At 38.2% G+C, this 12,213-nt stretch overlaps 1 protein-coding gene across 1 annotated transcript in view; it reads right to left on the reverse strand.

Moving 5' to 3' along the window:
- Window positions 1–5,012: 5,012 nt before the first annotated feature.
- LOC129720496 (uncharacterized) overlaps window positions 5,013–12,213 on the reverse strand; it is a 70,882-nt gene continuing 63,681 nt past the window's right edge. Inside the window, exon 3 of the mRNA XM_055671978.1 lies at window positions 5,013–5,044. Within this exon, the coding sequence (XP_055527953.1) occupies window positions 5,028–5,044 (17 nt within the window). The 3' untranslated portion in view covers window positions 5,013–5,027. The remainder of the gene's footprint in view (window positions 5,045–12,213) is intronic.

Consider the following 12,213-nt stretch of genomic DNA (forward strand, 5'->3'; position numbering starts at 1 on the left):
TCCGGAATTTTATATTTTTGGAGTTCGTTTTCAATTTTTTATCCGAAATTTTACCTCTTCCATCCTTTCTGGCATATTTGTTACCATTCGTGTCACTTCCGGCATGTTTGGGATTTGTTCGAAATAAGGGAAAATAATCAATGTCCAATTTATTTTTTTATGCTTCTCAAGAAATCATTTTTTTTCGCCTCAGAAATAATTTCTGTTTACGCCACTGCTTCATACAAGTAAAATTAAAGAAGTAAATATTTATTTTATGTTCGTTAATTTTCTCTCATATATTCATACATGCGTTAAAGAGTAGTTATTTTTTAGATAACCCTGCTTCCACAATGTTCTACTTTCTCGAACTTCCATCCCGCCGCTGGCACCAAATGTCTAACCTTTTATCGCTCATGAGGTTTTTTGTGATTTAAAAATACTTAACGGATTAATTTAGGTTATATACTTTGTAGACTAATCAAAATTACTATTAAATAACGCATTTTGGAAAAAAATGGAATCATGCTTCGGAGCACCTATGGGTACAACAGAGAGTTACATTCCAAGCCACGAAAAATATTTTCACAATATTCAACTCTTAGAAGTATTCATCCAATTTTTTTACAAACAATATTGAGCATTCGAAGAAAAAATAAGTTTAATACCTTTTTATGGATTATTTATGATGGAATATGAAAAAAACCTCTCTTTGTTAAAACGAACATCGAACTTTGAAAACCACGAAGCGATTACAATGATTACATCAGAAACATTTCTGTGTGTTCGCAAGTATTGGCAAACTGGATATTTTCTGTTTTCTGTGTCTGTGTTCTGTGTCTCTTAAGGTCTCTTAAGGATTACTCTGTCTGTCTGTCTGTCTGTCTGTCTGTCTGTCTGTCTGTCTGTCTGTCTGTCTGTCTGTCTGTCTGTCTGTCTGTCTGTCTGTCTGTCTGTCTGTCTGTCTGTCTGTCTGTCTGTCTGTCTGTCTGTCTGTCTGTCTGTCTGTCTGTCTGTCTGTCTGTCTGTCTGTCTGTCTGTCTGTCTGTCTGTCTGTCTGTCTGTCTGTCTGTCTGTCTGTCTGTCTGTCTGTCTGTCTGTCTGTCTGTCTGTCTGTCTGTCTGTCTGTCTGTCTGTCTGTCTGTCTGTCTGTCTGTCTGTCTGTCTGTCTGTCTGTCTGTCTGTCTGTCTGTCTGTCTGTCTGTCTGTCTGTCTGTCTGTCTGTCTGTCTGTCTGTCTGTCTGTCTGTCTGTCTGTCTGTCTGTCTGTCTGTCTGTCTGTCTGTCTGTCTGTCTGTCTGTCTGTCTGTCTGTCTGTCTGTCTGTCTGTCTGTCTGTCTGTCTGTCTGTCTGTCTGTCTGTCTGTCTGTCTGTCTGTCTGTCTGTCTGTCTGTCTGTCTGTCTGTCTGTCTGTCTGTCTGTCTGTCTGTCTGTCTGTCTGTCTGTCTGTCTGTCTGTCTGTCTGTCTGTCTGTCTGTCTGTCTGTCTGTCTGTCTGTCTGTCTGTCTGTCTGTCTGTCTGTCTGTCTGTCTGTCTGTCTGTCTGTCTGTCTGTCTGTCTGTCTGTCTGTCTGTCTGTCTGTCTGTCTGTCTGTCTGTCTGTCTGTCTGTCTGTCTGTCTGTCTGTCTGTCTGTCTGTCTGTCTGTCTGTCTGTCTGTCTGTCTGTCTGTCTGTCTGTCTGTCTGTCTGTCTGTCTGTCTGTCTGTCTGTCTGTCTGTCTGTCTGTCTGTCTGTCTGTCTGTCTGTCTGTCTGTCTGTCTGTCTGTCTGTCTGTCTGTCTGTCTGTCTGTCTGTCTGTCTGTCTGTCTGTCTGTCTGTCTGTCTGTCTGTCTGTCTGTCTGTCTGTCTGTCTGTCTGTCTGTCTGTCTGTCTGTCTGTCTGTCTGTCTGTCTGTCTGTCTGTCTGTCTGTCTGTCTGTCTGTCTGTCTGTCTGTCTGTCTGTCTGTCTGTCTGTCTGTCTGTCTGTCTGTCTGTCTGTCTGTCTGTCTGTCTGTCTGTCTGTCTGTCTGTCTGTCTGTCTGTCTGTCTGTCTGTCTGTCTGTCTGTCTGTCTGTCTGTCTGTCTGTCTGTCTGTCTGTCTGTCTGTCTGTCTGTCTGTCTGTCTGTCTGTCTGTCTGTCTGTCTGTCTGTCTGTCTGTCTGTCTGTCTGTCTGTCTGTCTGTCTGTCTGTCTGTCTGTCTGTCTGTCTGTCTGTCTGTCTGTCTGTCTGTCTGTCTGTCTGTCTGTCTGTCTGTCTGTCTGTCTGTCTGTCTGTCTGTCTGTCTGTCTGTCTGTCTGTCTGTCTGTCTGTCTGTCTGTCTGTCTGTCTGTCTGTCTGTCTGTCTGTCTGTCTGTCTGTCTGTCTGTCTGTCTGTCTGCCTGCTGTTTTTACTCCTCATGAATTTGCAAATTATTAATGAGCCCCACAGTCCATCATTGGAAAAATGAGGAATTAATTCAAAATGTTTAAAATTGACTGAACTAGGGCGTGCCGGAGTAATAAATTTTGATTTATAAAAAAAAAAATTTTAAATTATATTTTGAAATACGAAGTCTCAACAGAACTTTTGGTGAAAAGTATAGGAGAGTAATTATTGATAAATTTTTCAATGAGGATTACGGTTTGAACGAATTAAAGGAAAAAAGTGTTAAAGATTTGTTAAACAGTATAAAAAATGTAGAAAATACTGAAAAAGTAAGAAATCAGAACAAAATGAGTACATCAAGTGTAGAAAAAGATTAGAATCAAATCTAATCAAGAGAAGAGAAAATTTTAAAAATGTAAAGTAAAGAAGACCAAAATGAGAATAGAAGACGTGTTAAGCAAATTAAAGTTATTGGTACAAAAATAGAAGAGAATGAATAGAAAAAAATCGAGTGGAATAGTGGAGTAGAAACTAGACCCATAGTAGAGTAAAACAAGAGTAGGGTGGAAAAAGAGTAAAGTAGACTGGGTAAAGTGTCAAAATTGAGCTATAAATGAGTAGAAAATTAAATAAAGAGTAAAGAAATAATTGAAAACGAGTAGAAATAGAGTAAAAGAGAGTAACTTTAAATAGTTTGAAACAAAGTTAATTGTATTACAATATAGTAGAGTAGAGTTCGCAAGAATAAAAGTAAAAAGAATTTAAAAATAGTAAAAAATGAATTAACTGAAATTTAGCGGAAGAAATGGGGAAGTAAAAAGTAGCAAAGGAGTAGAGAAAGAGCGAAATTAAATTAAAAAAATGAGTAACAAATATATGGAAAAATATTTGAGAGGAGTGGAAAACTAGCACAAAAAGAGTAGTAAACTAGTACATAGAAGTAGAAAAGAACTGTAGAGTAGAGTAGAGTGCTGAAGAAAATGATCGAAAAAAGACTACAAAAAGAGTAAAATTTAGTGCCAAACAAGTACACACCTAGCAAAGAAGAGTAGAATAAAGAACAGGTGGTTCTCTTAGGGCGGTTTTCCGCGCAGTCTTATGCAAAAACCTGCCGAAGTTGTTCGATACCATATGTCAAAAATTTCAAAAATGTTAAGAATGTCAGAGATCTCTAAAATTTCGAAAATGTCACTTTCTTCAAAATTAATTAAACTGACAGAAAAAACAAAAATAACGCGAGAAATGTTTTAATAATTTAAATAAAATCCAAAATACGAAAAATCTTTCCAAATACGTTAAAATTAAAAAAAATTGTCGAAAAACATCTTGTCAAGTTTTAGAAATGTATTGAACGTTATAAAAAATTTAACTAATTGACAGTGATAAATTTCATTTAATAAATTTAATTTTATCTATAGCTATTGAAAAAAAACAAAAATAAGGAGGTATATCAACTTCATCATGATGAAAGTCATGATTTAAAAACATATCAATTGAAGATTGGTCCTACTTCTCGGTAGGTAACATCGTAATATAAATATGCAAGTAAACAACTGTTAAAAACCCTGTTTCATGTAGGTCTGTATTTTATTCGTATAACGAGGCTGTCTTGAATTAAAACAAAAACTCGAATTAAACTGCCGAAAAACTTCATCATTAAATCCTTGTTCTTCGTAGACCCCATACAGGAAATCTCTCTTAGACATATCTACACGTTAAGAACAAAACTAATCTCGCTTCATGCTCCCCATTTCGCAGTGCATAAATCCACCGCCACCAACTGATGCAGTTCCAGTGCAGTTGCCGTGCAGTGCAGTGTCTGATAATATAAATTTTGAGCACTTCCGACCCAACTGTTGCCGATATAAATTCTCGCCGGCGCTTCTAGGACCTGCACAGCGAAGAATCCGCATGACGGCCATCGCGACTGTCGGTAGGGAAATTATTCATTTTCACGACCCATTTCGCATCGGTGAATCTACTTGTACTACACTTCATCTCTTTCGCTGACGATGTGCCACACCATATTGTGCGGCTGTGATGACGATTTGTACGGCGCTGCTGCTGCTGCTGAAAGAAAAACTTCCCGAACTCTCGGTTTTCCACTCGCCGTTGTTGGAACGACCGACGCTGACGATGAATGAGGGGGAACACACGTCACGTGGTTCGGACGACAAACAAATAACTACACACCCGGAACCCGGGAACCGTTTTCGGGCATACAGAACACCATCTGTTTGAGTATAATTTTTAATAACGAATGTGTCGCAAATTTGACGGATCTCGGGGAAGAGGGAAAATGAACCGACCGTAAAGCTGACATGACAAACATACTCTTCTCTGCCAACAGAGGCTGGGCTCCAACCCCGGACCTTGGAGCAAACTTTGAGTTCGGTTTAAACGGGTCTTTTTCCGAACCTCCCGAACAGAAGGACAGAAGGCGGCAGCAGGTTGCAGTTGTAGATGACGAATTGTCATATCAGCTGTCCTTTCGTCCTTTCGTCCTGCCCTTTTTGGTTGCTGTTTCGGCGGTGGTGGTGGCAACCTAAACAAATAGGCAAACACGTTAGCAAATGTCAGCAAACGAGGCTAACCTCTCCGACCTTCGGCCGAGCGGTAAACTTTTTCACACTTTCTGATTGGAGATATTTCTGGGTCGGAACTGTTTGTTTCTTACTTACGCTTTTAATTTGATTGTTAGCTGTCACAGACGGTGCTTACCTGTGGATTGAAAGGAGAGAGAGAGCAGGTGAAAAGCTTTGTTAGTAGGACAAACAAAATGTTTTTATCAGAATGGTTAATAGTAAGTATCTATGTCCATTGTGAAAAAGAATTCGCAAGCAACCTCTAAACTTAGACCGGCTGCAGTAACTCAGTTGAAACTGTGATTCAATTTCTCCTGTTCCTGTCACTGGTATCAGTAACCACCGAGCAACCATCGGATAGAAATAATCCCCACGTTAAACCCGTGATCTTTTCAATTTCAATTTCAATATTTATTTTGACTATAACACAAACTCTCTCTTGTTGGTTTTTTTTTTGTTCAGCAACAATACCCTGTACCCGTAGTGCAGAAAAACAACCGAATCCCCCGAACCGCGTTAAGGCTGTGCGTTTCACTTCATCACGCGACCCTGGCCGTCTATTTTTTTATTCAAAACACATCCACTGCCGGTGGATTTTATTTCCTAAATTCTAATTACACAATTGCGATTAGTTTTTCCAGGTTCAGCAAAGCGGATTAATCCACACACTCTATCCGCATCCGCAATTGCCTCTTTTGTGTGCTTCTCTCCGCTCGCATCCCATCGCATAGCATCGCATCGCACGAACGGACGCGTTAAGAGGCTAAATGCTCCGACGGCTCTCCATCGTCACAAACAGCAAACGGCAGGTTGGCACGGGGGGAGAATCCGTACCCGGCCAGATGCATGTCAAGTGCAGCGAGTGGCGTTGAAGCTGCAAGCATGCTTGCATACATGCATGAGGAAAATAGAAAATTTCGAGAGAGAGAATAAAAAGTCTACACTGGGCCCGAGGGCGCGCTGGACCGGAGATATATTTATGCAACGTCATACAACATAGAGCATAGAGCTTCCAGGCTGCTGGAGGAAAAGCTTTTGTGATGTTTTTGCCTGCCTAGTATTGCCGTTGCTGTTGTTGTTGTTGTTATTATTATTGTTGTTTTGTTATTGCTGCTGCACAATTGCAACGAAACCGAACCGGACGGATGATGGCCTGTTCCCGTTGGACGATGTCCGGCAATGTCGATTGGTCCGGTCGGTTTCACTATGGCTGTCCGCTGTACGTTCCATGTTTTAATATCAATGCGGCAAAATAAACAGATTTGCTTCTACTGACCGATTATTGCGGATTTAGGTTTGTATGCATAACTGGATCATGTAGTTTGTTGGTGTCACTGGCACTCTGGGCTGTGTTTTTCCTAGGATATTGTTTACAGTTTGCTCGAGTCTTACTATCATCATCATCATTCGGTTGGGTTGAAGATGTTCATATTGGGTTGAACACGGTTTCAATGCGTATTTTTTGTTGACTCTTTTTGGGTGTTATGATAAAACATTTCCCCGAAAATGGATTTCTTAGAGTTAGAAATCAACTTTCCTTGATCTTTTGTGAATAATGTATCAAACTATCTCTCACACTTTTTTTTTATTCTCGCTTATTTTCCGTCGGTCTAGTTCCGCCACTGTTGTAGCCAATCACCGACGCCCAGGGAGGCGACTCCACACCCAGGACCCTAACTCACGACCCGTTTTTTAACACTTGTATCGAGAGATAAAAAACGCTTTAATAAAATTGTATTCAAATTATTTTAAATTTTGAATTTTCAAATTTAATTATCGAATTAACGAGACCTATCTTAACAGCCCTTCCAATATCATTATAGAAACATATACATAGATATTTTTCACAGTTTTTCAAAATCGATTTAGCTGCTAAAATGCACCATTATAATAGATTTTTTTCAAAACTTTTGACCCGATATTCAATGTTTGTCTTTGAGTAGCTGTTAATGGATATTTTATATCAATTATTATTCATAAAATCCGCATCCGCAAATTGCCATTTTTTATTGGCCTCAATTATGCTAAAACTATCCTAAAATCTAAATCTACATCGCCCAGGTACAGATCTAAACTCAAAGTTCGTTTAAGTCAATTTTTACCGGAAAACTTTTATGCTCCGATATCACATCTTGCGTTCAATTTGGCGATGCTCGGCATACAAAGTTTCCTATGTTCGATATCGTGTTTCAAATTCTAAGTATAGAGGTCGCTTCATCAAGTTTTGACCGTTACAGCGTTTCTACAGCACGTGTTTACTCACAATTGTCCTTTGTTTAGTCGATCAGCCGTTCTCGTTGAGTACGTTCTTCGTTTGAGTTTTTCTATACTTTTTAACTGCAATAGTCATATTCAAAAGTACTTAAATATGAGTGACAAGGTGTACAGTGGCCACAAAGGCAGTAGAAGAAGAAGTACCAGAACAACCCAGAGTAAAATTAGTAACCGACACCCGCTTAACCGCCATGCGGTCAAAAGAGATTCGAAGTACGTTAGTACCTCGGCGAAAAAATTAAAAACTTCCGATTTAAACCGTGATCGCGATGTTAATAGGCATTTCAGCTACTGTTTCATACATTTTTCGCTGTATTTACTGCCTTTTCTGAATTAGGAGTGTGTAAGAAATGTAATAGTGTTGAGCAGTTTTTACAGTCGAGCAAGAGTGGACTAAGCTTCTTGTGTCTTGTTCGAACTGTGGTGATGCCGATATTTTAAACTGTTCTCTACTACATAATCATGCCCAGGAAGGACAACTTTACGACGCAGGGATAGCTGACTGATAGTAAAAAATTATTAGGGGCTTTTTTATGGCGATTCTTATGATTTAAAAGATTTTGAAACTTTGAACGCGTTTTTCTCAAAACCATGTTTTCAAAATCGGCAAGCAGTAGAACTGAAAAAGTTTGCATCCGATTGACCTGAAATTTAACTGTAGCTTTTTCATTAGATTATCTAGTGAAGTACACACGATTTTAGCGATTGATTAGCAACAACAAAACTTATAAACAATTAAATTAGATTTTTTTGACGTGGGACTACGTCTTTGTTTACTATACTGAGATGCATTCTGTAAAACTGGAAATGAAACTGGCAAATGTTGCGCCAGATTTCAAACGCTAATGACAGCATAACCACATGATGGATAACAATAACCAATATGTTGTTGGATAGATAAAATGTATAACAATTTTGTAATATGCTAGTTATCACTCTAATTTCATTGCTAAGCGGTGAAACTGATAAAAAGTTGCAATTACAAATTTACGCGAATAATGAACCAATTACATGTGAGCATTCCTAGCACAGACGACGCGAATGGACACCAACCGTTCCCTGTGATATTCTCTGTATCAATATCGAAAAAAAATTGACAGAGTCTCCCCGTCCCAATAGGTCAATTTATTTTTCTTTCCATGAGCTTAGACTAATATGATGTCTCGAAGGTAAAAGTTTTTCGAAAAGTTTGAAACAATCCCCATTAATGCACAATCCCTAAACCTGTTGTCAGAACGTGATAAAAACTGATGTCTTGAAAGAAAACATGCCAGTAAAAGCAACTGTACTAGTGGAGCAAAAAGCCGCAGGTCTCACGTCGTCTATGATTGCAGCGGTACTCTTCTATTCGTATATTTCAGCGGTACACTTCCGTTCGTACTGCAGCGCGCGGTACTGTTCGTATTGCAGTAGTATACTTCTGTTCGTACATTTCTATTCGTGTGCAACCGAGGAAAAACTGCAATGCTGCTGCTGATTGGAAGTTTATCTCATAAATATGATTACCATGAATTACTCAACAAGAATTGTAGATTTTTGCAACAATTACAAGTCATGTTTATTATATATTATATTCGATATTCACTAAATAATCGTGACCGAATAGTATCGAAAGATTGAATTCCCAAATACAGCCGAAATTCGTTGGTTGGAACACAACTGCCACCCAACTAGCGAATCGTGTTCGTAAGTTGGATGAACTGACAACTGGGCAAATTTTTCAAAGGGGAGCGCCGATTGTTTGATTTCCTAATTTCATTGCGGTAAAACTATGCCAAAGAAAATGAACTTTGCTCATCTGTCTTGCTGCTGTTGTAAATATTTTATGTATTTGATCAATACTTTTTCATACAAAAATTCCAACGAGAAGTAAAATGATGAAGCGCAAGCACATCACTCTGCTTCTTGCCTAAAAAATGAAGGATCGCTACGCTGGATAATTCCGGTAAAGGCGTTGAAAAACAAAAAAAAACAAACAACCGAACAGTAAACCTCTAAATTACACACAAAATGTTGTAAATTCATAATATACTTTCCAAATTACGCGTTTGATTATGTCAGATATGATCTGCATGAAGTGTCCAGTTAACAGCGCTGAGAAACAAACTTATTAGTGCTGAATGGATTAAGCGTAATAAGCAAACATGTTTACAAATTTTTACAACAATAAATAATATAATTTTATTTTAGTAATTTTTTTTTCACTTTTCGGGTCCCTGAAATGCATTTGAATGACGTTGAATTCTGACATTAGAGTGCTTTTTAGTTGGGTGACAGCCCAACTAGCGAACACCCAACTAACGAACCTCCAAATCATCACTGTATACAAATTTATAGAAAAGTAAGAGCCGGTGAATGCTTGTGAATTTTTGGTCCATTTACTAAGATTCATTCCGAATTCTTTCATACATTTCAAAATTGTTAGATGATATATTATTATTCTAAGCTTTACCATATTAAATGTTTATTAGCTGTTTTCGTAATACAGCGAATGAAATTGTAGGCTTTTGCTGAAACTTGTTGATAATTTTGTTTAACATATCTTCTTATGTTTGCCAATTAATGAACTTTTGTAAGGGCTCCCATATTATTTTGAAAGTAAGATATTTATTATAAATTTGATTTAATCAGAGTGAAATAAGACAAAATCCTACATTATGATAACGTAAAAAATGATCACGTAAGCATTATTGAATTCGGTTTTTATAGGATATAGAGTTAATTCTGACTTTGACGCATTACGAGAAATTATACAAATTTCTACACATATTTCTAAAAATAGATTGCCAGGGATGGCTGAAAATAAAAAAAACGTAAGTCACCGAGCAAACACATTGATTCTGTCTGCGGAATCTGTATATTTTGGAATAACAAACCCCAAATTACGGTGTTTAGTCCCACGCCACCATTTCATACAACCCTAGGGCTGTATACCTTGTAGTATTTCTAACACTAGTGTATGCAGTGAGGATCTCACTTGCTCAATCTTGCGGCGCTAATATCAGCAGCTGTTTTTCCGGCTGCGGTTCGAGCAAATTTCTAATAAGAATCAACCGTCTTCTTGCTGCGGTGATTGGTTATACAATGAAGACTAAATTGCTGCATGCTAGCTTTTATACGTGACTACTGAAAGTTAACTTTTTGGTAGGTGTGTCTTTGTGCACTAGAGTGAGTAAAACAATAACAAAAAAGTGAATGTACTTATTGGGAACTTTTGGTAACATTTAGGGATGGGCGAACGGCTCAAGAACCGTTCATATGAACCGGTTCTTAGAAAAGAGCGAAAGAACGAACGGCTTACGAAAAAGAATCACGGTTATTTGAGTGCACCAGAACCTGATGGTTCGCGCAAAGCCGAAGTTCACCTAGACAACACGAACTGTCAACGCTCGTGAATCATTGTGAACCATGACCCGTCATATGAGTTGGTTCGAAATGGTGAGTGGCTCTGAACCACTCTTGCAAAAGAGCCGTTTTGCCCACCCCTAGTAACAGACTCCTCCATGGTTTTTCGTATCTCAGTAAAACGTTGTTATCCACATTCGACTCGTCAGGATTTTCTTTTTTTTGACGTGGGACTACGTCTTTGCTTACTAAACTGGATGCATTTTGTAAAATTGGAAATGAAACTGGTAAATGTTGCGTCAGATTTCAAACGTCAAAAACAGCATAACCACAAGATGGATGGGGCCATCCACATACCACGTGGACAACTTTGGTGGGGGGGAGGAGGGGGGTTGTGTAATATCCACGGTCCTTCCAAAAAAAAACAAAAAATTATATGGGCATTTGTCCACGGGAAGGGGGGGGGGGTAAATATCGTCAAAAATCTGTCCACGTGGTATGTGGATGGTCCCGATAACATTAACCAATATGTTGTTGGTTGGATAAAATGTAGAACAATTTGGTAATATGCTAGTTATCATTCTAATTCCATTGCTAAGCGGTAAAATTGATAAAAAGTTTCAACGACAAATTTACCCAAATAATGAACCAATTACATTCGAGCATTCCTAGCACAGACGACGTGAACGGACACCATCTGTTTCCTGTGATATTCTCTGTATTAATATCGAAATAAAAATTGACAGGGTCACCCCGTCCCAATTGGTCAATTTATTTTTGCTTCTATGAGCTTAGACTAATATGATGTCTCGAAGGTAAAAGTTTTCCGAAGAGTTTGAAACAATCCCCATTTTTTGAACAATTTCAAAACCTGATTTAGTTTTTATTAGCCTAATAAAAACTGATGTCTTGAAAGAATACATGCCAGTAAAAGCAACAGTACCAGTGGAGAAAAGAGCCGCTGCACAGTGGTCCAATAAGGCAAAACGTGGAACTTAATTCCATAGCGCCTTTCACCTTCATCCTAGCTTCATAGTGTTTTCGGAACAAATGTTTGTTTGAATGACCCGCATAATTGCAAATTGTCAAAAAACGTATAGGTTAAAAAGGGGTAAGTGGAGTCACGATGTCAATACTTTTCCTTAAAGTTAAGCTGAAGTACTATAAACTCCTTTAGGCTCCACTTGTCCCAATCCACCCATATTAGAGTACGGTGAGCATATGTTACAGTAGGTTTTCATATAGCAATAATAATAATTTTTTTGTGTTAAGAGATAGAGGAATGGTTTATTCGGCAAAGTTTTAGAACGTGCAAAAATATGAAACTTTGCTGAACAAACAAAATCCCTATCTTCATTGGGTACAGAGTTACAGAGTATATTCTATAAAAGTTACTTAAAAATTAGTTTTTTGTGGTTAACTTTTGTTAGTTACATTTTACATAAGAAGCATTTGGGTGTACAAAAAATATGTTTTTGTTGAAGGTCACACATCTCCAGGACGTCTCCTTACAAAGTTATAGCATGTTTCAGCTTATTTTTTCGATAACTTTACAACGTTTAGAATATAGATTAGGTAGATTGGGACGTATGGAACTTATGACAGTTTTGAGCACTCGAGCTGAACTTCGAGAAAACGTAGTGACATCATGATTCTACTTGCCCCTTTTTACTTTATACTTTCTCA

This window comes from Wyeomyia smithii, chromosome 2 (assembly GCF_029784165.1).
Source record: "Wyeomyia smithii strain HCP4-BCI-WySm-NY-G18 chromosome 2, ASM2978416v1, whole genome shotgun sequence".
Taxonomy (NCBI): domain Eukaryota; kingdom Metazoa; phylum Arthropoda; class Insecta; order Diptera; family Culicidae; genus Wyeomyia; species Wyeomyia smithii.